This window comes from Rhinichthys klamathensis, unplaced genomic scaffold (assembly GCF_029890125.1).
Source record: "Rhinichthys klamathensis goyatoka isolate OS25496 unplaced genomic scaffold, OSU_Roscu_1.1 h1tg000206l_1, whole genome shotgun sequence".
NCBI classification, from domain to species: domain Eukaryota; kingdom Metazoa; phylum Chordata; class Actinopteri; order Cypriniformes; family Leuciscidae; genus Rhinichthys; species Rhinichthys klamathensis.
In genome coordinates, this window is record NW_026606731.1 from 2,907,404 (window position 1) to 2,935,168 (window position 27,765).

General features: G+C 37.4%; 2 protein-coding genes across 2 annotated transcripts in view; one reads left to right on the top strand and one right to left on the bottom strand.

The window, feature by feature from the left end:
• exo5 (exonuclease 5) overlaps positions 1–27,765 on the bottom strand; it is a 274,495-nt gene that overhangs the window by 113,552 nt on the left and 133,178 nt on the right. The gene's annotated exons all lie outside the window — the stretch shown is intronic.
• The window catches only part of gosr1 (golgi SNAP receptor complex member 1), a 38,995-nt gene continuing 12,679 nt past the window's right edge, over positions 1,450–27,765 (top strand). Inside the window, exons 1-6 of the mRNA XM_056263458.1 lie at positions 1,450–1,523; positions 2,331–2,442; positions 2,551–2,641; positions 4,948–5,055; positions 5,984–6,075; positions 8,780–8,854. Of these exons, the coding sequence (XP_056119433.1) occupies positions 1,493–1,523; positions 2,331–2,442; positions 2,551–2,641; positions 4,948–5,055; positions 5,984–6,075; positions 8,780–8,854 (509 nt within the window). The 5' untranslated portion in view covers positions 1,450–1,492. The remainder of the gene's footprint in view (positions 1,524–2,330; positions 2,443–2,550; positions 2,642–4,947; positions 5,056–5,983; positions 6,076–8,779; positions 8,855–27,765) is intronic.

Consider the following 27,765-nt stretch of genomic DNA (forward strand, 5'->3'; position numbering starts at 1 on the left):
ATTTAAACAGTAGCATTAAACATCTCAGACTGTGAGGTTTTTGAACATACTAAATGTAGATATTTACATTTAAGCTATTTCTCACAACCATTGCACATTTGTCATAAAGGTGACTTATTCGATACACAGCAGACAAACTCATGCTCATGCTCATTTACTGCCTTCCCATTTCTCTTGTTTGATATTCTGGGGATATGGTGAAACATTTAATAATAACTCCACTCGGACATGATAGTGTTTAGTCAGTGTGTTTGTATTCTTTTGTCTTAATGTGCACTCTTGAAAATGTCCCTATTTTGTTCTTTTTTTCTTTTTTTTAAGAAAAAAAAAAAAATTTATTTTTGTTTTAAGATCCATCCAATGAAAATATTTATTTTGTTCACCCACTCTCAGGCATCCCAGAAAGATCAGAATAAGCGGTGCGGTCATTACTTCCAATCATGTAGTTGACACATTTAAATGTTATTTACAATTCAGGAAATGAATGAAAAAGAATGAGGAGTGGTGTGCTTTGCTCATGCTTTTAAAAGAAAAAAGCAACAAACACCCTATTAAAATTCAATGGAAGATTCAGGTTTTTATGTATAATTCATATCATTCTGTGCCAGATTGATCATTCACACAGGGCAAATATGTGGGAAAATTGTTTCTATGATTTAATTAGTTGCTGATACCATTACCAACAAAATCTTAATTAAATGTGGCTTGATGTTGATTGTCATGCTTGAATGTAAATGTCTGGGTGTGTTTGACTTTGAACAAATATGTCTAACTTTTCTATGTTTGTGCTGATGTTTATTTTTCTTTCTTTTTTATACAACAATGATTGTACATATCGAATTGTTGCCAACTATATGTAAATTACACAAGTGCAATTCCTTTCGAGAGTAAAAGAACTGCACAAATAAACCTGTTTATGCCCAGCAAACAGTATGTTGCTACGACGTCGTTAGTGTTTTGAATGGTGTGTAATTAAATGAGATGTAAATAAAGATGAAACTTTGTTCTGAATATTTCATGTGCTTTTCTTTAAAATGATCAGGTTTTAATGCAGTAATGCAGTATTTTTTATGGTACTGTAGCTATAGAGTTTCCAACTATAAAAAAGAGGAACATGGAAACTCATATTTACTAGGCTATTATCATAAGATTATTTTGTCATCCAATGTCAAAAGGAATTTGCTGTAGAATAGACAGGACATATAAATAAGTAGGATTAAGAATGAAAAACAATATACATCTAGATGTAGTAAGCAGAATATGATGATATATTTTATATATTATACGAGAAACGGCATATATTTAGACTTGTTTAATGCGCTTGTATTTTGAACTATATTTTCAAATAAAGATAAACGGGAATGCGTGCGATTCTCCTGCAAAGCGCGTGGTGGCGCTGTGACGACGGAGCGCAGCGCAGAATGTGTTGAAATGCTCTTGCTCTAGGCTCCGCCTCTGCCAGCACCACCGCGGATGACGTTCAACAACAAAGATGGCAGGAGGAAACAGCAACTATTGGGAAGGTGAGGTGGCAAAGCGTTACAAATGCCCCTTGACCAAAAGCTTTATTGGGCTTTGTGACAGCTCACGCGAATTCATAGTTCTGAAGAGTCTTTGGTAACGTTTTCATGGAAACGCAGCCAGGTTACCACACTATCTATCGCCGTTAGCATTAGCTCGCTAGAACGCAGAAACGTCAGTGCTTTTGATTAGCCTGAAAACCTGAGGAATACAGCGAGACATCTTTCATTCCTCTAAATCTAAACATTTGTCTGATGTCTTTGAGTTCATACAGACTTTCTGTACTTAATGTAGCACGAACTTATGTAATCTGTCAGAAAAGTTACAGAACTGTTTGTATATGAAACTGAAACAAGCTTTTTACACTAAAACTCAATAAACTGATAGGCTGTGTTTCAAAATCTAGTAAGCTGCCTTCCTAGACAGCACTGTTGGGCTTCATATTCTCGTTTTGAATGTTTGCCTGTGATACCTAAAACACATTACAGCAGTCAGACATTGTAGACAGTTAACAGACAATAAATGTAAAAAAGGACCAGGTAGACTGATATGAATCTTTTGTCATCTGTAATTCTACCAAATTACGTTGTCAGTGAAATGTTGTGTGCAATTCTATTGCATTTTCTAATATTATTTATTCTGTCATCTAGTGTATACGTAAGCTACCACTAACTCTGAAAGTAATGCAAGTGCATACTGATTGATGTGTGTTGTCATTTTATAGTCTTATATTTTATGAATATGAATGTATATTACCACTGACATCATTCACTGAATGTCATAATCTTTACATTTTTGCACATTGACAGACCTGCGGAAGCAGGCGAGGCAGCTGGAGAACGAACTGGACCTGAAGCTGGTGTCTTTCAGCAAGCTGTGCACTAGTTACAGCAGCTCTCGGGACGGTCGTAGAGGAGACAGGTGGGACGTTGCTGTAGTAGCTCATTCAAAGAATTGTGATGTTTTCTAGATATCATTATTATGAGGATGGTGGTGGTAATAACATCGTTCTATTCTCTCTGTTCCCAGTAGTTCGGATACAACACCTCTGCTCTGTAACTCCACTCAGGACAGAATGTTTGAGACCATGTCAGTGGAGATTGAGCAGCTACTTGCGAAAGTAAGAACTACTATGTAATACCACGTGCTAGTGTTAGGTACTATACACATTGCAATTTACAGTCTCCCTTACTGATCCTCATGTACATTAAACTGCTGATTGACGACAAGATTTTTTCGGTTGATACTGATATCAAGAGAGCAGGGTGCCAATATATATATATATACACTCACCGGCCACTTTATTAGGTACACCTGTCCAACTGCTCGTTAACACTTAATTTCTAAGCAGCCAATCACATGGCGGCAACTCAGTGCATTTAGGCATGTAGACATGGTCAAGACAATCTCCTGCAGTTCAAACCGAGCATCAGTATGGGGAAGAAAGTTGATTTGAGTGACTTTGAACGTGGCATGATTGTTGGTGCCAGAAGGGCTGGTCTGAGTATTTCAGAAACTGCTAATCTACTGGGATTTTCACGCACAACCATCTCTAGGGTTTACAGAGAATGGTCCGAAAAAGAAAAAACATCCAGTGAGCGGCAGTTCTGTGGGCGGAAATGCCTTGTTGATGCCAGAGGTCAGAGGAGAATGGCCAGACTGGTTCGAGCTGATAGAAGGGCAACAGTGACTGAAATAACCACTCGTTAACAACCGAGGTATGCAGCAAAGCATTTGTGAAGCCACAACACGCACAACCTTGAGGCGGATGGGCTACAACAGCAGAAGACTCCACCGGGTACCACTCATCTCCACTACAAATAGGAAAAAGAGGCTACAATTTGCAAGAGCTCACCAAAATTGAACAGTTGAAGACTGGAAAAATGTTGCCTGGTCTGATGAGTCTCGATTTCTGTTGAGACATTCAGATGTTAGAATCAGAATTTGGCGTAAACAGAATGAGAACATGGAACCATCATGCCTTGTTACCACTGTGCAGGCTGGTGGTGGTGGTGTAATGGTGTGGGGGATGTTTTCCTGGCACACTTTAGGCCCCTTAGTGCCAATTGGGCATCGTTTAAATGCCACAGCCTACCTGAGCTTTATTTCTGACCATGTCCATCCCTTTATGGCCACCATGTACCCATCCTCTGATGGCTACTTCCACCATGTCACAAAGCTCTAATCATTTCAAATTGGTTTCTTGAACATGACAATGAGTTCACTGTACTAAAATGGCCTCCACAGTCACCAGATCTCAACCCAATAGAGCATCTTTGGGATGTGGTGGAACGGGAGATTCGCATCATGGATGTGCAGCCGACAAATCTGCGGCAACTGTGTGATGCCATCATGTCAATATGGACCAAACTCCCTGAGGAATGCTTCCAGCACCTTGTTGAATCTATGCCACGAAGAATTGAGGCAGTTCTGAAGGCAAAAGGGGGTCCAACCCGTTACTAGCATGGGGTACCTAATAAAGTGGCCGGTGAGTGTATATATATATATATATATATACACACACACAATTCTGCTTAAAGGTGCTCTACGTAACTTTTAGTGGCCTCTAGTGGTGATGTTTCAGATTGCAACCAAATTTTACAAGAGCGCTCGTGCTCGAACTCATAGACAATACCGTCTATTACGCAAATATCTCGGCAAATACTTGACGGATTCGGCGAGCACCGAGCTCGTTGGGACCATCTAGTCGAGCTGAAAAGAACCATATAAGTTCCATAGTTTTTGGTGGTGTTTTCGCGGAGATATTAGCAGAAAACCATCGGCCGCGCTGCAAAATTGCAGACGCCGGTGACGTCACGATCTCAGAAGAAAATCGCTCGTATCTCTGGAACGCAAAGACCCAGAGAGCTCAAATTCGGGGGAGGAGGTCCCAGGGGAACCCTTGCCCGAACCCTAGAGTGGCGGGCCTCGGGGATGCCCCCTACCGGATCGTCGTTCGCTGGGACCCCCGATTTCGAACGGCTATAACTCGGGGAGCCGGGCGAGTTGGACCTCGGGGGTGGGCTCGTTCGAAAGGCCCCGTCCAGCACTACGAACGATTAGAGTCTTGGGAATATTGATCAAAGATTGACTGAGATATAAGCCGAAAAACGTGTGCCTTTAACCGGACGTAACTCCCTGACCGTCTACAATAGACTGTATATAAGGAGAGAGGCTCGGGAGCGCGCATGCACGTCACATCCGTTGGATTTCGCGGTAAATCCGACCCGGAGACTTCACTTAGAAATAGGAATACTGGCCTTCAGAGGTAATAGCAAAACTCGACAAGTGGATCATTTTAATGTGTGATTACAACCCCTTCACACACAGGCAATAAAAAAAGGATTGATTTTAGTAGAAAAGTTACATAGAGCACCTTTAATGATAACAACATATAGCTATTCTTATTCTTTCCTGCATTTAAAGCTGACAGGTGTGAATGACAAGATGGCTGAGTATACGAGCACACCGGGAGTAACGTCTCTGAACGCTGCTCTAATGCACACTCTCCAGAGGCACAGAGACATCCTACAGGTAGGTTTCTTTTCGTTTATAATCTCCTCTCGTTTTATGAAATAATCTCAGCGATTTATCAGTGACATTATTGTCCACAAACTATTATTATACACTACCAATTAAAAGTTTGGGGTCAGTACGTTTTTTTAAAAACATTTTTTTAAAGAAATTCATTCTTTTATTCAGCTAGGATGCATTAAATTGATCAAAAGTGGCAGTAAATATGTGTAATGTTACAAAAGATTTTCATTTCAAATAAATGCTGTTCTTTTGAACTTTCTATTCATCAAAGAATCCTGAAAAAAAAGTATCACGGTTTCCACAAAAATATTTAGCAGCACAACTGATTTCAACGTTGATAATATTAAGAAATGTTTCTTAAGCACCAAATCAGCATATTAGATTGATTTCTGAAGGATGATGTGACACTGAAGACTGGAGTAATGATGCTGAAAATTCAGTTTTGCTGCCAAAAGAATAAATTACACAAAATATGTTAAACCCGTTATTTTAAGTTGTAATAATATTTCACAATATTACTGTTATTACTGAATTTTGTATCAAATAAATGCAGCCCTGATGAGCAATGAGCACAAGAGACTTTAAAAAAACATTAAAAAAAGCTTACTGACCCTAAACTTTTAAATGGTAGTGGATTTATTATGAAGTCTGTATTCAAATTAAATGACCCATCATACCACTGATCAGCTCTACCAAACTTGGATGTCTTTTCCAGTAATAAACAAACACTGTTAAGTTGTTTTGATTGATACTGTGAAGCAGCTTTGATACAATCTGTATTGTGAAAAGCGCTATATAAATATATTTGACTTGACTTGACTTGACTTGTATTCTCAAGATAAAAGAGCAGTTCCTGTATTTAACATCAATATAGCTGATCCAGTTTGTTATTTATAACCTCTTCAACTCTGTTTTCCTTCTCTAGGACTACACACATGAATTTCATAAAACCAAATCAAACTTCATGGCAATCAGGGAGAGAGAGGATCTTTTGGGATCTGTGAGAAAAGACATTGAGTGAGTTTTCTTTGAAATTCCCTTATAAAGCGAAAAAGGTTTTGAAGACCAACCCCATCTAATGTGTAATTAATCTGTATTATAAAACCTTATGTATGAAATGAAATTCTCCATAAACATAGTTTCTGACTGATCTTTATAGTTAAAACCCAGTTGAATTTATGCCCTCGTGAAATCTATGGATTTTTTTTCTCATTTTCTGTTGTGATTTTGGAAGAAAGTTATTATAAGATTGTAAATGGAATTCCACTGAATGGGTTTTAAAATGATGAACTGATATGGGAATATTACACTCTCATTTAAGTAGTAGACAATGCAAGCTTTTTGTAGGGTTCTACAGGCACAGTTTTGACGTGGTTCTGGTTGTAACCATGAGATCATGACTGCAGGGCTGGATAATGACTTATTGATCTGAGCTGCAATTCTCTGGCACCTCTATGGGCTGCTTATTTCATTTGTGTGCCTTGAAGTAATTGTTCTGTACCTTATATGATGAGGAAAAACTCTTTACTGCTCCTTGCAATTGCTATTGAACTTATTTTTTCAGTCGAAATAAACTGACTGTCACAGTTGGATTTGAGCTCAATCCATCTCTTGCAGCACTGTATTTTTATACCTGTAGTTACACACAAGTGAGGTGTACACCCCCCTCTGCCTCATGCTCAGTCGCCACCTCCTACTGATCTGACCAGCAATAAACTTGTTTACTCGGTATAGAGTAAGACTGAACCAATTTTCGGATTCCAGATGAAACTGGGCAAAATGTGTCTGGTCGTTGAAACCACAAATCTAAATTTTACTCCTCCTCCTAAAATGGTAAAAACTAAACATGTGAGAGCATGTTATAATGGCTTCCGTACCCAGATATGACAGTGTTACTGCAATATGCATCGTCGCAGAGGAGTGAGCATCTCTTCAGCAAGCCGACGTGCAAACTGCTGCAAATGAAACACTCTCTCTCTCTCTCTCTCTCTCTCTCTCTCTCTCTGTCTCTCTCTCTCTAATTGCAATTGAAAATCTATGAAATTAGCTGATGATAAATAAAATAAAGCTCATATCTTGCTTTTTTTTGACGTGAACTGTTAAATTTGCATATAGCGTGGGAATTGAAGATTAGATTTAGATTCGTTTTGCACAGACCCATAGCTATGTTGCCAAGTGTAAATTTAACTGTTTTAACTAAACGGACAGCTTATCTGCAGATTTCATTCACATGTTTTGAGCGGGTTGATCAAAGCCTTCATCAGAGTCTGATCAAAAGTACAGTAAAAACAATAATATTTTGAGGTAATATTATAATTTATTTATTTTAAAATGTAATTTATAATATATATGGCAAAGCTGTATTTTCAGAAGCCATTACTCTTCAATGTCAGACAATCCTTCAGAAATCTTTATAATATTCTGATTTGGTGCTCAAGAAATATTTCTTATTATTATTATCAATGCTGAAAACGGTTGTGCTGCTTAATATTTTTGTGGAAACTGGGGTTAAATTTTTTCAAGATTCTTTGATAAATAGAAGGAATAGGCATTTATTTTAAAAGGAAATCTTTCTAACCATTATAAATGTCTTTATTGTCACTTCTGATCTGTTTAATGTGCCCTTGTCTGTCTTTTTTTTTTAAATCTTACTGACCCCAACATTTTTAACGGTAGTGTGTGTCTTGTTGATAGATTACATCATCTTAAGCGCACTATTGCTCACTATTTTGCTTATCATACAGGCACAATCCGTGTTAAGAATTTTGTTATTTTGTCTGTATACACAGAATAGTAGAAAGTGGTTTTGTACATCATAAGTTGTAGTATATGCATTTACCCCCAGAGGGTGATAATGCACTTTTTGAAATGCACTGCTGGATTTGTCGGGCAATGTAGAGCAGTGTTTGCATCCTCGTACCCAGTTACTTTCTGTGGTGCGGGCTGTGAAGGTTTCAGCCGGGCTACTGAAGCCTCACTCCTTGAGTTTGTGTCATGCGTGCTGTGCATGTTGTGCTCCTCCTGGTTCCGAACTCCCCATCGATCAGCAGCACAGCGCTGTAGAAATGTCAGCTGGCAGAAATGACAAAGCCTCCTGTGTGATTTAGTGCACTGCTCTTTAAAGCTTTGTTGGAATGATTAAGTTGGGTGTCAGCGCCCTGTCACTTTGATTGGTGTGGACTGACAGTTGATTTGACCAGCGGGCAGGTGTAATCCCATAGAAACTAGATAAATATCCTTTCTACATCAGTCTGTTTACAATAGGTCCAGAGAAAAGCCCACCAGAAGGTGGAGTTTAGTTCGTGTGAGGTCGTCGTTGAGGCTGCCATTTCCTACAACCCTTCCCCACCCTCATAAACTCTTGCATCTGAGATGGAGATTTGTTTTAATTTGTGCCATCAGGCCATTGTGTGTCTTTTAAAATACCCTAGCTGGTGTTGCACAAGCAGAGGGGGTGTTTTTGTCTTTGATTTTCTTTGGTGAACTCTTGGGAAAGGGCTGTTCTTCCCAGCACAGTGTTCATTCATTATTAACACTAAATACTCTCTGTGAGAGAGCGCTTGTGCATGGCACAGGATGAAGAAAAACCCTCAATATTAACCCAACCCCCACGTCATCAGAAGTGCCAGGCTTTCCATTAGATAATGTTCATACAATGAGCCATCCTGAGTAATTGCATGTTTCTGGTTGATTGCTAATTAAGGTTCTTTTCTCTTGTCAGGACATATAAGAGTGGCTCGGGGGTGAATAACAGGCGGACGGAGCTCTTCTTGAAAGAACACGAGCACCTGAGAAAGTAAGAGCCTTCTTCCTCTGTTGCCTACTTGATGAAGTACTCTGAATTTCACTAAATGGTTGCACTGTTTTTTGTGAAGAAATTTTTTTTATTACATTTGGCCATTTTTCTTGAATGAGATAGTTGCTGTGATTTTATTTATTTTTTGTATACCTGATTTTTCTGATAGGAAGTACACATAGATAGTTGGCGATACACATGGTACTAGGCCTGCATGATTTGGAAGCAAAAATCTAATTATTATTTTTTGATAGAAATTGATATTTAAAATTCATTTTTTTTTTTAGGTTTATAATAGATAATAATAATAATAAAAATTAAAAAAAATCTAAATAAATAATAATAATAAATAATAAAAAAATTCTAAATAAAAAGATAAACGAAACATTGCTACTGTAAAAAGAATATTTTATAAAATCATATAATATTAACAACTGATAATTTTATTTTATAATACATTTGTAAAATTACAGTACTAATATTTATGGCTGGCTGTTTTTATTTTCAAACGTTAAACCATCAAGCTTTTTCGGTTAAATGTGGAGCCTTAAAGGCCTTTCACACTGAACGCCATTAAATAGCACAAATGTACGACGCAATGTCGCTCTTGAATCGAAACAATAGATCCCTATGGAGATATTCACACTGATCAATCGCAGCACAACAAAGCAAAAAAAAAAAAAAAAAACATTTTTTGTTTCGTTTCTTTCGTTTTTTTTCCCCCGTTGCCGAGCCGTCCAATTAGATTTGAGCTTACCTGAGCCACTGCTGTTGCACAAAAGTGTGAGAGTGGTGGTGCTGTTTTGTAAACACTGAAGAAAAGTATTCTGGAGGAGAGAAGAGATTGAGTTGGTCATTGGTGTCTGAGAACAGATGTATTTGTATGTTCTTTATACAGATTATCATTTCTATTAATTTTCCACTGAATTATGCAATCTGGAGAGCTTGAAACAGCGTACACAGTGCTGTTTTCTTCCGTGCTTGTCTGTTATGAGTCAGAGAGCTCATTCGCTCTAGAGCTGTCAATCATATTATGTGATCATAACTCCTGCCTGAGTTTAGCACGGTTCCGCACATAAACAACTGAGAGAAACATTTCTACAGATGAAACATGAAGCCAAATAAATATATGATTACGACGATCTATGTTCTGTATTCGCTGAGCTTCACCGTGTCACGCTTAATGTGAAAGGGCCTTTACATGGTATTACAACTTCATCTCCACCCTGTCTGATCAACCTAACCACTGATAGGTCAGTAAAGATAGTGGTGCAATTCTAGTCCTTCCAGAGATTGTCAATGGTTGAAGAGAGGAAGTACACTTCAGAGGAGCCCACATTAAGTGAAGTGACTGACTCGGGTGATAGGGAGAGAATAAGAAACTCGAAGCGTAGCACTTCATCACCTTCTGTGTCACAGCCTCTTTGCCTGAAGATATGAAGGAAGGTTACCTTTAATAGGCACACTTTCATTCTCACGCTCTCAGTAACTCAGCTAAGCCGGTTGTCTCTCTCTTGCACCGTTCTGTGTCAAATTGATTACTTAAATTTGTAGAGTCATCGTAAGCGACTGCCCTGACTGCTCATGTAGACATGGGGTAATTTGGTATAACAAAGGATGGGTGTAAAATTTGCACTGGTTTTAAAACATTAAAATTAATCAATGGGCTGCGGTAAAAAATTTGACAGAGCATTTGCTCTGGGTCATTCGTTTCATAGCAAAGCTTCAGTGCATCAGTTTGCTAGAGATAAGTAAAAGAGACCAGTGACAGAGACGAATATTACACTCATGCTTAAAGACTTATGTGGATTGATTATTGCCTTAGGAAAGCTTGAATAAACTAGCTCAAATGGAAGCTTTCTGGGTTCAACTTATGGGATTAAACACACTTTCTTATAAAGGACTATTCCCAATTTAATTTTCTTTTAAAGTGAATACAAATTGATGTTTCTGGACAAAGTCTGATTTGAACAGTTGAAAATTGCTTGAATCATGAAAAAAAAGGTGTTATGAACCTGGATAGAGTGAAAATCCCATTCATTTTATCCAAGGAGAAATAAGACTGACATGAGCTCTGAAGTTATTGATCTGATGCTTCATTTTAAAAAGATATTTCAATGATAAATTCCTTGTAAAGCACAACACCCCATAATTATACAGAGAAAGATGCAATCACAAAATCCTAGCAAACAAATCAGGTCGAAACTCGAAAGCTGTTCAGCGACCGCCCACTACCATGAAGCTTTGTGATCGACTCAATTACACTCTCAATCTTCACTAAAAAAGTGTATCACAGTTTCCACAAAAATATTTAGGAGCATGGCTGTTTTCAACATTGAAAATAAGAAATGTTTCTTGAGCAGCAAATCAGCATATTAGAATGATTTCTGAAGATTCATTTGACACTGAAGACTGGAGTAATGATGCTGAAAATTTAGCTTTGCCATCACAGGAATAAATTATATTTTGAAATATTTCAAATTGTAATTAGATTTCACAATATTACTTCTTTTTTTTTTAATGCAGCCTTGGCAAACATAAGAGACTCAATAAATAAAAAAATCGTAACGTAAACTTTTGAACAGTAGTTTAGTAATATTCAGTGAATATTATGTAGAATTATATAGAATATGTGTATTTTACATTATATTTTACATGATATAGAAATGTAAAATATATTGATTTTATACAATTATTGTTCATTTACCAGTGAATATAAAATGTTATTTTTAAAGTGATGACATTATTCACAAACCTTAATGGGATTGTAGGTTTTCCATCATGAAATGTGTTTACAGATTTTTGCACCTTTTTTCCTGATTTTCATATAATCATTTTTTTTTTTTACTTCAAAATAAAAATCTGTATTGCTGTGATTCATGACTTAGAACTATTTATTGAAGAATTTAGTTAAAATCTTGTATAGAAAAGAAATAATATTTCTGGAACCAAAGCAGCTAAAAAAGTGGGCGGTTACTGTTTACTGTTGTGCAGAGTGGTAATTGGCAGAGTTGAGACTGTAAGCTGGCTGAATGCTGAGTGTGTATGTGTGCCTCCTCTCCCTGCAGTCCTGGCCACATGCCCTTTTTGTTTCTCAGCATCAGTGTGCCCTTCCTTCTCTCAGCTCAGTGCCTCACACCAGTCTTCTGGGGGCAAACACAGGGCATAGAGACTTAATTTAGTCTTCTAGCATTTGGACTGCTTTGTTTTCCCTTTCTTTTTCTTTTATAGGACTTCTGTCGACAATGTTTAACATTTATCTATGATCCAGAGTATCGGACCATTAGTATTGTTGATGTATTGTACATCCATAAGCTGTAAAATAGGTAACAAAGAGCTGCGTATATGACTTGGGCCGTGGTTGTCTCCTCATCTTCCTTTGACATGCTTCTCGGCTCTCAGAGAGGAAGTCATCTCTGGTGTTATTGCTTGAGCCCATTCCAGTGTAAAGACCATTTAAAGACATTAACAGTTATGACAGTCTGACTCACAGATTACATTGAGCACTCAGAGAAAACAGGGAGGGAGACTGGAAACACATTCCAGACAATTACTCAGTCAAATAAGGAAAGAAGGAAAATAAGGGAAAAAAATTAGCAATAAAAGAATGATAATAGGAACTTGTTACTGGAACTGAGTCTGTTCTAAAGAGCTTTTTTGCATTCATTTGTTTTTCATTTGCATTCAGATGGGTTTTTTTTTCACATAAAATCATTTAGGACCCTGTGTCATAGTGTCAATCTGCTGATTTGAAGTAGGCCTGTAGATTAAAAAAATATAGGACCTTATGACCTGAAGATGAAAGATGGTTCTTACTAGTGTTATCAAAAATATTGATATTTCAATATGTATCAATACTGAAATATCTGAAACGGTTCCAAAACTCTTTTTTCTGCAGTATCGATACACCGATAACTGCTGCGCATTCTCGCTCTCTCTTCTCTCCCACGGCGAGAAACACACCCACCCTCCCCTCACTCACTCGTCTCATTCGCTCCGGTTGAATAGTGTTGGTGCTGGACTGAATTTTGTGGGGTTGCATTTTGGTTTTGTTCTGAAATTCCAGATGATCCAGAATCGTTGGAGAGAGCATCGATGCATCGATTTTTAAAAAAATGTATCAAGTTATGTTGAAACACTAAATGTAATGGTAGAAAATGAAAACAGTGGAATTAAAAGGGGAGATCTACCCAAGTGTTAAGAAGTCGGGTGGTCAACATGTCATGAACATTGCCATTAACTCATAGGTGTAACAAACTCTCTGCAGATGCAAACTGGAAAATGAAAATTCTGTCATTAATTACTCACCCTCATGTCGTTCCAACCTGTAAGACTTTCGTTCATCTTCGAAACACAAATGAAGATATTTTAATACATTCTAAATTTAATCTGTTCATTATATAAAGCGATCCAGTCTGTTCAGAAAATTTGGACTAAACTGTCGATTCATATGAATTGATTTTACAATCTCTTTATAAACTTTTTTTTATGAAGCACCAAAGTGGTAGTTGCATGGATTGTCAATGGAGGGACAGAAATCTCTCAGATTTCATTTAAAATATATTCATTTGTGTTTCGAAGATCAGCGAAAGTCTTATGGGTTTGGAATGTCCATGAGGGTGAGTAAATTGAGGGTGAGTTGGCAACACTTGATCCATTAATACTAACACTTTATCTTCTATTCTATATCTATTATCTGTATTAAAAAAAACTGCATTAGATTAAACTGGGAAGGGTCATAGCATTTGCATATTGTTGTCCTATTGTTAGTTTATTGTTCACATTTGTAAGTTGCTTTGGATAAAAGCGTCTCCTAAATGAATAAATGTAAATGATGACTTTTTTTTTCTTCATTTTTGTGTAAATTAACCTTTTAACATTGGCTACGTCACATTATGTTTTACTTATCTTGGGTGCGTTTCCCGAACAACGACGTAACTCGGTGCTTAACTACAGAAGTACGATGCATTGTTGAAGAAATCAACTAGCTAGTCCCAACTGTTTCCCGAAACCGTATTGTCTCAAAAAATCTTTGCGACCATAGTTGGCTAACTGCTTTCGGGAAACGCACCCGAGAGCTGTTGGAACTAGAGGTTTAAACCGAAGTCTATTCAGCATGCTTTTGTTTTTCAAATAAAACCAAATCATTCACACATAAGATGAAGTCAAAAGATGCACAAGTATTTTGGATGAAGCCCATTTGTATTTAATACACCGATGTCTACTCTTACTGTATATAGAGATTTATGGATGAAATTAAACCAAATTTCCTCCTCAAATTTTCTGACGATGAGGCATACTACCATATCAAATCCTATGTAATCACCTTAATTGGAACCAGTGTTAAAGAAAACTGCCCAAACTCACTTTTATTTGTACAGTCTTTTTATTTAATAGAGAAAACATCAAGGTCAGTGTAATAAAGAATGGCAAATCTGATGCAACGATTGCAGTTTTTAAAATTACTGGCATATTGGGAAGAATAAACCAAACTCTATTAACTAGCCACTCTGGATAGGATACTGAATAACTTGTCATAACAACAGCTTTTTACTATAGTTAAAGGAATTTGCCAAAAAGGAGGTTCATATGTGTCCGACAGTTCTATAAAGCTTGGCAGGCAAAATGGCGGATAGCAACAAGGCTTCTCAGCTCAGCAGTTTGATTGGCTGTTTGGGCTGTCATTCATTTATCTGTTGTAAGGTCAATTATTAGGTTTTATCAAAGGAGACATTTTTATCAAATTATGTTAAGAATATTCCTACAGGAGGCATGTCAGTACTTTTGTTCTAATACGGTGTGTATGGCGAGAACACTGCCTGAAATGCATCTGATGATGAAGAGCAAGCAGCTCTGATCCATTAGAATTTTACTGGAAATGTCTGAATGTATTAGGGCTGTTTATGTCCGAAACAAACTTAAAGTAATTACACAGGTCAGCTCCTCTTTCACAGCTGGCTTGAAAAAACACAATCTTGGATCCACTTGGACAGGCTTCAATAAAGTCTATCTTAACAGTCATCTTTTTATTTCATAAAGAAAGGAGATTGGTATGTGTACTAACCAGATTTTATCTTCTATACAGTATGTAAATTTATGCAATTAGTGTGCATTAGAACATCTTACAGATGTAAAAAAAAAAAAAAAATATATATATATATATGTATTATTATTATATATATTTTTCTTTTTTACTTAATAGAAATGAAATCTGTGCTCTTATGCGTACTGGTTCTGGGATTTCCATAGCTGTAACTTTTTAATATTTGAAGTTGTTCAAGTCACTCTTGCATAGCACTAAATCTGAAGCACTGCGCACAATAATTTCTTGGGAACACAGGGCAATCAGGGAGGCTTGATTTTCACTCACAGCTCTTTTGTGTGTGTGTGTAGTGTGTGTGGAGACAGAAGGACTCTGCAGTCATGCCTGTGTGAGTTTTGGCCCATCTCCACTCATATCAGATGCAGCCAGCAGGTTAACGAGTCTTTGAAAGTCATATTTAGAATTTAATTTGCATGTGGCTTTGCTAACTTTTTACATGAAGTGACATTTTATTTTATATTATTAATCACTAATGTCCATTTGTAAGTATTATACTGTAATTAATACTATTAAAACAGTACATACTGTTAGAACAATTAATACTATTAAAATATGTGTAATAGGGCTGGACGTTTACTCGAACTTCACAATTCAATTCACCTTCCGATTGGATTTGATTCAATATCGATTAACTGGGGCCTATCAGGTACAGTACATGGCACATTTCCTCAGGGAAAATCTCTCAACTAAAGCTGTAAACTATACAGGAAATCCCAATTGGTACATGAATATAATATTAAAGTTTAAAATTAGCTGATTTGTATAGGCAATTTTTATTGTATATTGCATTTAAATTACACATAAATAGGTTTTTATAATAAAAATAACTTTTTAATGACAAATATGTTTCTACTTTTAAATATAAACATTTAAGGCTGGCATGAAAACATGATGGATTTATTGAAATATACATTAAACTTTTTCTAGCTAACTAATTAGTTAAATTAGTATTAAAGCTGCAGTCCGTAGCTTTTTTTGGGTTGAAAATTATCCAAAATACATACAGGTCCTTCACAAAAAATTAGCATATTGTGATAGTTCATTATTTTCCATAATGTAATGATAAAAATTAAACTTTCATATATTTTAGGTTCATTGCACACCAACTGAAATATTTCAGGTCTTTTATTGTTTTAATACTGATGATTTTGGCATACAGCTCATGAAAACCCAAAATTCCTGTCTCAAAAAATTAGCATATCATGAAATGGGTCTCTAAACGAGCTATTAACCTAATCATCTGAATCAACTAATTAACTCTAAACACCTGCAAAAGATTCCTGAGGCTTTTAAAAACTCCCAGCCTGTTTCATTACTCAAAACCGCAATCATGGGTAAGACTGCCGACCTGACTGCTGTTCAGAAGGCCATCATTGACACCCTCAAGCAAGAGGGTAAGACGGAAAGAAATTTCTGAACAAATAGGCTGTTCCCAGAGTGCTGTATCAAGGCACCTCAGTGGGAAGTCTGTGGGAAGGAAAAAGTGTGGCAAAAACGCTGCACAACGAGAAGAGGTGACCGGACCCTGAGGAAGATTGTGGAGAAGGACCGATTCCAGACCTTGGGGGACCTGCGGAAGCAGTGGACTGAGTCTGGAGTAGAAACATCCAGAGCCACCGTGCACAGGCGTGTGCAGGAAATGGGCTACAGGTGCTGCATTCCCCAGGTCAAGCCACTTTTGAACCAGAAACAGCGGCAGAAGCGCCTGACATGGGCTACAGAGAAGTAGCACTGGACTGTTGCTCAGTTTTGCATGTCATTCGGAAATCAAGGTGCCAGAGTCTGGAGGAAGACTGGGGAGAAGGAAATGCCAAAATGCCTGAAGTCCAGTGTCAAGTACCCACAGTCAGTGATGGTCTGGGGTGCCATGTCAGCTGCTGGTGTTGGTGCACTGTGTTTTATCAAGGGCAGGGTCAATGCAGCTAGCTATCAGGAGATTTTGGAGCACTTCATGCATCCATCTGCTGAAAAGCTTTATGGAGATGAAGATTTCATTTTTCAGCACGACCTGGCACCTGCTCACAGTGCCAAAATCACTGGTAAATGGTTTACTGACCATGGTATTACTGTGCTCAATTGGCCTGCCAGCTCTCCTGACCTGAACCCCATAGAGAATCTGTGGGATATTGTGAAGAGAAAGTTGAGAGACGCAAGACCCAACACTCTGGATGACCTTAAGGCCGCTATGGAAGCATCCTGGGCCTCCATAACACCACAGGCTGATTGCCTCCATGCCACGCCGCATTGAAGCAGTCATTTCTGCAAAAAGATTCCCGACCATGTATTGACTATTGAGTGCATAATTATTTGAAGGTTGACTTTTTTTTTTGTATTAAAAACACTTCTTTTATTGGTCGGATGAAATATGCAAATTTTTTGAGACAGGAATTTTGGGTTTTCATGAGCTGTATGCCAAAATCATCAGTATTAAAACAATAAAAGACCTGAAATATTTCAGTTGGTGTGCAATGAATCTAAAATATATGAAAGTTGAATTTTTATCATTACATTATGGAAAATAATTAACTTTATCACAATATGCAATTTTTTTTAGAAGGACCTGTATTTGAGAAAATACACAACCAGCCAGTGTTCAAAACTCTCTGCTTGCCTTAGCTCGATTCAAAGCGGTAAGCTTGTAATAATGTTTTTAATTCCAGTGGTAATGGTGGATTTCCGCGGGAGATTCGAGCATGTCTTTGCGTCATTACGTCACATCTGTACACATAAAGAAGGAGTCTCGGCTAGTAGGCTATATTGCGTGTGAGGATGTTGGAGGTGGAGATTTATAGCCTTTTATCACAGCACTTGATATAATTAAACTTATCAATTTGATGGCGGATCCAGAAAGGTTCACACGACAATCACCCGCTGTAACTAGAGATTCATCCGTTGTAAAATGCAACAGACTTCGTTCGGACTTCGGAGTGGCTACAGAAAAAAAGAGACTGCAACCGGACCCATGCGAAAACAAGGATAGGAAGGACATTACATGTAGTCAGGCAATGCTGACGTTGTTAACTTTCAAAAATAATAATCTGTGATTATGAATGCCAGTATCCACACCGGCGCGGTGACTGCCAGCCTCAGAGTCTCCTCAAACATTGTGTTCATCCGCGCTGTGCCGTGTCGAAGTACAACTCACATAAAGTTGATAATTCCGCGAATGACTGCAATTGCAGATTTCGAACAGAGATGGCGACAAAGAGGAAAAACTGCGGACTGCAGCTTTAAATTAGAGACATGAATGGCTTTTCTGAGGTAAATGTGACGTTACGTGACCTAATTTTTTACAAGTGACCTATTTCTTACTAGCTGTTTTATTTACATCTTTCCACGGTTGAAACACTGATTACATGAGACATGATACAGATTTCGGTAAGTCGTTCTGTATCTTTCAACATAACAACTTCAGTGATCATTCATCTTTATTTCATGCTGTAACTAAAAGCAAGAGATGATAAAAAGAGATGATCCAGTCACGTCACGTGCCGCTTGAACTGAGGCACTACACCGATCTATGATGCCACATTAAAGAGCACCGAAACAGTATTTATTATTTGCATTTCGTGATTAAATTGACAGAATTCGAAAACTGAGGCTTTGTTTCATACCAGGTAAGGTCACAAAGCCTATTTCAAGGATAGACTAAAAGATTGATTCTTGGAATCGTTATCAGTTCATAAAAATGAGAATCAATTAAAATCGAGAAATCAATTTTTAACCCAGCCCTAATATATATATATATATATATATATATATATATATACACATATACACATGCATACATACGTACATTCTATTATTTTCAAAGGGTTGTTTTGAGAGCAAAAAGCAGATTGGTTGACTATTAAAAAGTGGCTGACTTTATTAAAAAAAACTCACATTTGGCACATGGTATGTGTTAATTTGGAACCTTGACATTTCTAAGATAAACAGCTTAATAAAAGTTGGTAGGCCCGATACTGCGCCAATACACCAAAACCAAAAACTGATACCACGCAGCATGTACAGTGTTTGTGTGCAGACAAACAAACACCGACTGGTAATGCAGATATCAGAGAAGGATGTCTATGAAGGAAATGTATCTAGTTATTAGAATACTAAACAAATTAAATATTCATGCGGCACGCCTATAGCTGCTGAGTGCGAGTTGATAAGCGAAACATGAAGAGTTCATTGAGCGTGCAGTGCCACAGACGCACAAGCTTGTCGAGCACATTCCTTTTTACATACATTGCTGGAAAGTTTGTTGTTCAGTCATATCTCAATAGCGAGGAACATATTACAAATGTTTACTGCTCTTGATTGCTGATTTCTCACTCAAATCACTCAAAATGCCCGTATCGACGAGTATCATTGTGAAACATTTGAGTAGGCCTATATGTCTTAAGTGAACATAAATAGTTGAAAAAGAAAACGCTGTGTAACAGTATATTGGACACGTGCAGCTCTTTGAAGTGACAGCAGCATAATAAATCCACTGTTGTCTTTGTCCTTAATCTAATTACAAAAGACTGAGAAAATCACCCACTGCTTTTGACTGAATCTTGAACTTTTGTAAATTTAATAAGGATTAATCTAAATTTAATTTATACAGTGAAGACTATGCAGTGTTTTACTTTTGATTACTTCTTTTCAATTTCTGAAGGCTACCTGAAAGTAGTGATGTTTCACTGTTATCTAAAAATTTTAACCACTGCCCCAACCGGGTCACTAGAAAAGTCCTTCGCATTGAGCCCAGCTGGAGCAGCTCTAAATATCAGCAAGTAGAAAGTATCAGTATTGGACTCGTTCTGTAAAAAGTGGGATTGGTGTGTCCTTAGTACATGTTGTCAATAGATATCATTCAGTATGTGTAATTACACTGAAACAAGGACACCTTAAACTGAAGTGTAATCTAAAATACTTATAATATTCCTCTCTCTCTCTTTGTTTTGGCTTGTGTACAAGCATTTACCCTCCTGCACGGTCCATTGGTTGCTGATCCGTTCTCTGCTGACTTCTTAAGATTTTTAAATACAATTACATTATCCCTTCGATTCCCTTGATTCCATTTTTCAAGCTGTTATCATATTGTATGAAATTGTTATTGTACTTGAGGTGGACACTTGGGATCCGAGCATTGTAGGGTTTCCAAGATGTCCATTTATTTATTGCATTGGAAATGCATTTGAGTTGTGCATGTTCAGCTATAGTCCATTAGCTCATCTAGAGAAGAGACTCTTTCTCTCTCACTCTCTCAATATGAAGGCTCTTCCACCAAAAACAATAAAACCGATCCAAATACAAATGCAACGCACGCTTCCAGTGCCTCCCTATGGACGTCTGTGTTTTTTCTCCTCACGCACGCAGCAAAGAAGCTGCAGCTGTCATGAGACAAACACTACAGCGAGATGGCTGCATGTGCGAGCACAAGTGATACTGTGGCCGCCGGTCAGTAGCAGAGTGGCAATCCGGAGAGTCGGGACTTTTCCCGGTGGGCCGGTAGTGTTTTGAGGCTGCGAGGGCCGGTCTGATAGTTATACATTGCAAGTTCTTAGCAACACCATCCCGCTGGTCAAACTGTGCAGAATAGAGAGTCTCTGCAACGGCGTCCGAGTGAAGATTGCGCGAGCCGCAAAAGACACTGTATCCATGCAACTGATAGCAGCGAAAAAGAGCGCTCCGCTTGATTTAAAAAACAACAGATTTTAGCGCTAGATCTCTTATTTAATAGCGTTTAATAACTGAATGAATGCTCTGCTAGTTAGTAACTGGAGATGTTTTATTTATTTTTGTATAACTTTGTTACAAGTTTTGTACAACTGCTGGTATTTGTACAACTTTCCCCCCAACTTTCATAGGTAACATTAATAATTTGCAAGCTGCTAAAATAAAGCATACAAAACATCAGCTAAAATGATCTATAGGCTATATGATTATAATCAGAGCATGTGCATGTTTTAAGTGATTTATTTATATTAGGTTATTACAGCATTTAAAGAGCACAGACCTACGCAAAGGAGGTGCATGTGAAACGCCTTGTAAGAAATACTTTTCCTTTTCAGGAAAAGTATCGAAAAAGTATCGAAATCGCAATTCTTGACTTGGTATCGGTATCGAAACAATAATTTTGGTATCGTGACAACACTAGAGCACACAGCGTTTACTTACTAGTTCTCTGTGGTGCTGGAAAACTCAAATGTCATGCTGAAATCATTGGATATGTACAACCAAACCAGACATGCTAACACAAATTGTTTGGCAAAAATGTTACTGAATGATGTGCTCTCTCTTTTAGCTCATTATCATATTAACACATTATCTATCAAAGTAACCTCTCCACCTGTATTTCCATGAGTGAAGGATCCAGCAGATGGAGCTCACCAGCTTGGGGCTCAGACGTCTTTCTCACTCTCCTCTTGTCATCTCTATGGAGCTGGGGTATAAATCTTTCCTTGCATAGGTCGGCCAATAACAATGAGGCAGTTTTTCTGATGAGCCAGCAAGATTACCCTGTCTGCTAGTTTCAGGGAAAAAGAGAGGTTGGCTTCTTGACTGATTACTAGGACTCATTTAAGTACAGTTCCCAATTTTAAAGCCGTGTTAAATGTCCAGTGCCTAGCTCCAGGTTTTAAGAGCAGGTCTTTAGAGGGCGGGACTTCCCACCTCTTTCCATGCCATAAAATGGATTGAATGGCAGCAGCTGTCAGCTTCAAGTAGTGGGTCATGGGGTATACGTCCTGGAGCCAGGAGTTCATCACCCTACCGTCTGCCCTGTAAACACAGGCTGTGCATTCAATGGTAGTACACTACCAGTCAAAAGCTTGGACTCACTAGAATCTTTCTTCTCATGATCTTCAAAAGCCTTTGATCTATGCTTCTTAAATGCTTGAAATTCATTTTGTAGAGAGATATAGAATTGTACATACTCTGCTGTTTAAAAGTTTAGGATCTTTTTTTTTTTTAAAGAACTCTTTTGCTCACCGAGGCTGCATTTATTTGATTAAAAAAATATATAGTAAAAACAATACTGTTGTGAAAGGGGATTCAAATTTTAAAAAACTTTTCTTTTTTTTTAATATTTAAAGATGGAACTTATTCCTGTGATGGCAAAAGCTGTATTTTACTCCAGTCTTCAGTGTCATGTGATTCTTCAGAAATCATTCTACCGTAATATGCTGATTTGGTGCTCAAAAGCATTTCTTATGATTATCGATGTTAAAAACATTTGTACTGCTTGATATTTTTGTAAAAGCCATGATATGTTTTTTCAGGATTCTTTAATGAATAGAAAGTTCAAAAGAACAGTATTTATTATTATCATTATTATTATATACACGTGATGTACATGAATTAAGTGTACTTGCTGAATAAAAGTAGTAATTTCTTTACAACATTTTTCTGACCCCAAACATTTAAACTCTAGTCTGTTCTTTAAAAAAAAAAATAATAATAATAATAATTATATCATTCTATATTTTACACTTGATGAATAAAAATAAATTGATTTTGATTATCAGTTTTTGGTCCCTATAATTCACATTTTCATTTATTATTTTAATTTTAGTTTTGATGAATTTATTGTTATGCTAAATTGTGGAAAAGAGACAGATATAGAACAGAAGGAAATGTGAGTGGTGTGTGCCATTTAAAAACTGCAAAACTATCCAAAGAAAAACATGATGCTATTTTTCATGTCCACAACACAGTGCAGTTATGTGCCAATATTTTTGGGTTGGAGTGGTTTGAGATAAAAAAAAAAAAATCTGATCAATAGTAATGATGCCTTGCTACTAATAAAGATTGAGTCACTGTGTCCAAACTTTTGACTGGTGTTGTAGCTGGAACAGGACGCATTACAAGATTGTTTCAGTGTATGGGTGCCAGATGCAGTTCAATGAGAACCAAAATTATTGTTCTTAGCTAGAAGTTAAAAGTTTAGCAGAAAACATTGAGGCTGAAAATGACAATAGACTGGGAGAGGTAAAAGGGCAGTGAATGGTTTTAAATTAGCTTTATGCTAATGAATCTAGTAATGACTGCAACAGATTTAGGCCCTGTGGTATTAAGATGTAGCTGGATGCCAGTCGGACTTAGCCCCGTCCACAGCATTTTTTGGTCGGGAAGTTCGGTCTGAACTTGATCCGTTGTGGAGCAACTATGCTCGAACCAGAGCTGTTCGGACCAATCATATTGTCAGGGCGGGCTTTATACGATGATGGACAGATGATCAACAGTAACGTAATCATCCACATCACCAAAGAGGTCTTGGGTTGAATTCGTTTACAACAAAGGTGGCTGCCGCTGGAGAATTGAGATGTGTAGATTCCGCCATCACGTCTGTTATAGAAGATATCGACAGCGCATATCGATTTTAAAAGAGGAACAGAGAACCGCGATCAAGGCATTTGGCGATCGGAAAGATGTTTTTGCCGTCCTTCCTACGGGATTCAACATACATCACTTACTCCATTGCTCTGATTAGTTGTAGGTCTATCCAATTGAGTGCAGAGGCATTTTCTTTCCTGGTTCGGTTGAAATACGCCCCATAATCACAGCCCAATGGAGCAGTATCAGACTCACATTCGGACTAGAATCTGAGCATGGCGACGTCAGGCTAATTAAGACGTGTTTTGATTGATCACAAGTGGACGACGCTAAATACAGGTGTGAACGAGGTCTAAAACATTTTTTGCGGCTGTCAGAGCAGGAAAAAAAAGCTGATGCTCTCTCCGAACACGTACATATGCAAATTGCGCAAGCTTATTTTGTCCATTAGATCCAAAGATCTGAAAAAGCCCATACATTTACCTGCCCATAGACCCTCCCCTCGTAGAAATCAGGACAGAAGTGGTTGGAAGTGAACAAGAGATGGATTAAAACACCAGGTGTAAATGAGTGTCTCCCTCGTCTACTTGTGATCCGATCGACCAAGACGCATCTTTATGCCAGGTGTTAACAGGGCCTTTGGGATAGTTTTCTCTACCAGTGGAGCTTTTCTGTCTCATACATTGCACCAGACCCTGACATCTTTCCTATCTGCTTCTACGACGATAAAGAACTACAGTAAATCCTTCAGCTTGAGCTTTTCCCGGCCTATAAAAACACAGCGAGAATTGGACCTTGACACCCCTCCCCAAGATGCAGCACTGCGCATTTTATAGCACAAGCCCGGTGACAGAAGGGTAAAACCAACACAGTCATCCCATGAACTCTGTCAGCTATCCACGGCTCCATACATGTGTGCTTGCATGAGTGTTTTTTGATAGAGACATCTTCCAGCCTCTGTATATAAATTAGTAAAAAGCTTATTTTAGAGTTGGAGATTAATAACATGCATTCAGTCAATCAGGGAATCAGTTTGAACTTAAATGGATAGTTCATAGGTTTGGAACAACTTGAGTGTAAATGAAGACAGAATTTTAATTTTTTAACATTCAATTCAATTAAAATTTATTTGTATAGCGCTTTTCACAATACATATTGTTTCAAAGCAGCTTTACAGAAAGTGCATAGACACTATTAAAGTGCATATAACATAATATATTTTACTATTATTTTTTAATAAATGTGTCGAGTTCCTTGACTATTTATATTTTAATTCTTTTTGACTAGTGATTACACAAATGGATCATAAACCAGAATTTTGAATCCATTAATTCAAGAAAATAACAGTTTAAACTGCTTCACAGAAACGTAAAGTCCTTATTATTAACTCTAACAACATTTTTGCTTCTGAAGTTTAAATAAGACTATTTTTCACATTCACATTTATGCTAGACAAGGCAGCCTCATGAATTTTGTCTTGACATGTTAATGGCCAAAATAAAAAGTTTTACAATTATTGCAATATGCAAAATATTCTGTAATTTCTATATTTGATGTTTTTCCTTATTTGTTAATATTATTTGTTGTATTATTTCCTTATTGGTTCTTTTTTTTTAAATCATGAATTGTAGGTCCTAACTGTAGTTGGTTTTAAAGCTTAGGCTGTGTTATTTATGCACATTTCCAACACTAATTTAAATACATCAATATGATGCCTGAACCCATTAAGCAGCTCAGAAAATGGCTTGCCCTGGAAGGCTTTGTGTCAGGACACAAGTGGTGTGCTGCATGTGTTTGCATATATTAATGTTAAATAGATTCAAAGATTAATTTACAGTTACTTTTAATTTAAGGTTAAATGTTTGCATTGTTCCAGGACAATCTGCTTATCGATTCCCAGTTTCGATTCCAACAAGGTAAAAAAAAAAAAAGAAAAGTCAAACCTTTAGATGTCAAACATATTTATTCTGTCTTCTTGCAAAACACTCATACAAAATCAGCAGCCCTTTTAGAACACTTACACAACCAACTTTTGCCGGTTTTAACAAAAATAGACTAACTAATATAAATTTCAAACATTATTAAAGACAAGTAAACAGTCAGTAATAAAATAAGAACAAATTGGCAATAGCACAAATAAATACAACTGAAATTTAAGTAACAGAAATTAAAATCAAAAGTAAAATAACAGTGCATAGTTTTCTTTTTTAAAATAAAATATAGATTAATCCTTATTAAAGTTACAAAAGTTATTCAGTCATGATCAGTGAGTGATTTTATTTTGTTGTTTGATTGACATTAATGACACAGACAGCAGCAGGTTTATTAGGCTGCTGTCACTTTAAGGCCTAATGCCCGAATCTAGAGGGCTGCATTGGGATTGAGTCCCGCCGGGTCCCGCGGGACCCAACGCAAATCTCGCGGGAGCGGGCGGTTTGAACTTTGCTGCGGGCGGGAATGGGCGGCCAAAAAAAACCCTGCGGGATCGGGAGGTAGCCTAACGACATGATGGAGATGTCAATGATGTGGAAAAGAACCTCAAACGGGGTATTTACAGCACAAAACCTGAGCAAGGCAAGTCTGACATTTACTATTCATCTTCCTGATCAGTGCGTCAGAATACATGCAGGCCAGGGAAACGAAACCAACAACCCCATGAATCTCTTTAACAATAGCAATACAAATACGCGTTTTTTTTCCTGCGGGACGGGAGAAGACACAAAGTCAATGCATCTCTATTATTGTGCGGGAATAAATTCTCCGAGTTTTGCGGGTGCGGGCGGGAGTGGACATACATATTGCGGGAGCGGGCGGGAGTGTAACACATACGTTGCGGGTGCGGGCGGTAATGGTCAGAAATTCGGCGGGCGCGGGCGGGAGCGGGATGAAGAAAACAGTCCCGCGCAGGACTCTACCCGAATCCAATATACTGAACAATACACATGTTTTCTTTCTCAACTGTTTACATTCACTTAAGTCATCATAACCAGGGCTTGACATTAACTTTTTTTACTTACCATCCACTGTAGCTAGTGGTTTTCCAAAATTACTAGCATTTTCTTACAGTATTTTCACTGGCCACAATTTTGACATCGATACCATAGAGAAAAACTGCCATATAGATTTTTTAATATCTCATAATTTGGCAGCATGTATATTAGGCTGCTGTCACTTTATTTTTATCGAAAACAAATTCAAGATGGCTTTATGTGCGTGCTTTTTGGGTGTGAGGCTGTGAGCACAAAATCTGCGGGAATGAGTAAAATTATGCACAATACGTGCAATCCATGGCGAAATTCAGGCCCTGTAACACCAACAATATTCTTCCGGAGCAAATAAAGGCAAGGCAAGTTTATTTATATAGCACATTTCATACACAATGGCAATTCAAAGTGCTTTACATAGAAGAAATTAAAATAATAAAAACAAATACAACGAGTGAGTGAAGGGAGGCGGGTATGTGTGTCAACTCGCTGTCGGAGAGATGAGAGAGCAAGAAAGCGCAGCTGGTATTGTGTATTCTGCGGGTAATTAGTATTGGAAGTGTTTCAAATATTTCAGTATCAATGTGTATCGAAAAATCAATATTAGTTAGACTAATTAGTTAGACTATAATTGAAAAATGTATAATTATATATAAAATTCCTGAAAAGTGAAGCCAAGGCGTCTCGATTGCCCCCAGGTGGTTGGTCCCAGTATAGGTCATAAACCCTGCCCTCCCCATGAAGTCTAATGGGACGCGATGGAAACTAAACAATCAAATTACACTTCAAATACATTTTTTCCAAAGATGTGTTCTGTCATTTTAGGTAGTTTTTATCACGCTGATGTAAGTTTGTGTTCGTTTTTTTTTTTTTTTTTTTTTTTGGTTTTAGTTAGTTATTTGATGCTATGAAAATATAGTTATTTGATGCTATGTGACGCTGTGATTGACAGCTTCTCTAAACGAAGTAGTCATTGAGGCACCAACAGACTTTTTGGGGGATTTTCGGGAGGAGATTGGAGCTTCAGCTTTAATTTCTACATGTCCATAACTGTTTATTTCACACGGACACAATAGTCCAGTCATTTTATGAAAAAAGGTTGAACAAATTGCAACAGAAGCAAACTCAACTGATTTTGTATCCTCAATATGTCCTGAGTAAGGGAAAAAAAGCCCTGAAGAATCCCATTAGGGGAAAGTTTGGAAAAAGACCCAAATATAGCCTATTCATACGCCTATTCATTCTTTTTCTCACGTGAATAGGGTAAAAATTTTAACCTTTAGATATCATCATGAAAACAACTGAGTTGATTACTTCCATCAAGAAAAACAAAAAATGTATTGCAAGTTTTTTTTAAATTGTTTGTTAACATCTAATTACGTATGTGCTAATTTGCATAAATACCACAACAGATCTAAACATTGGGAATAGCCAGGTGAAATGTCTTGTAGAATCTTGTTGACAAATAACAGTAAAATACTTAATGTTAAGGTCTGAATGGAACCCATTTA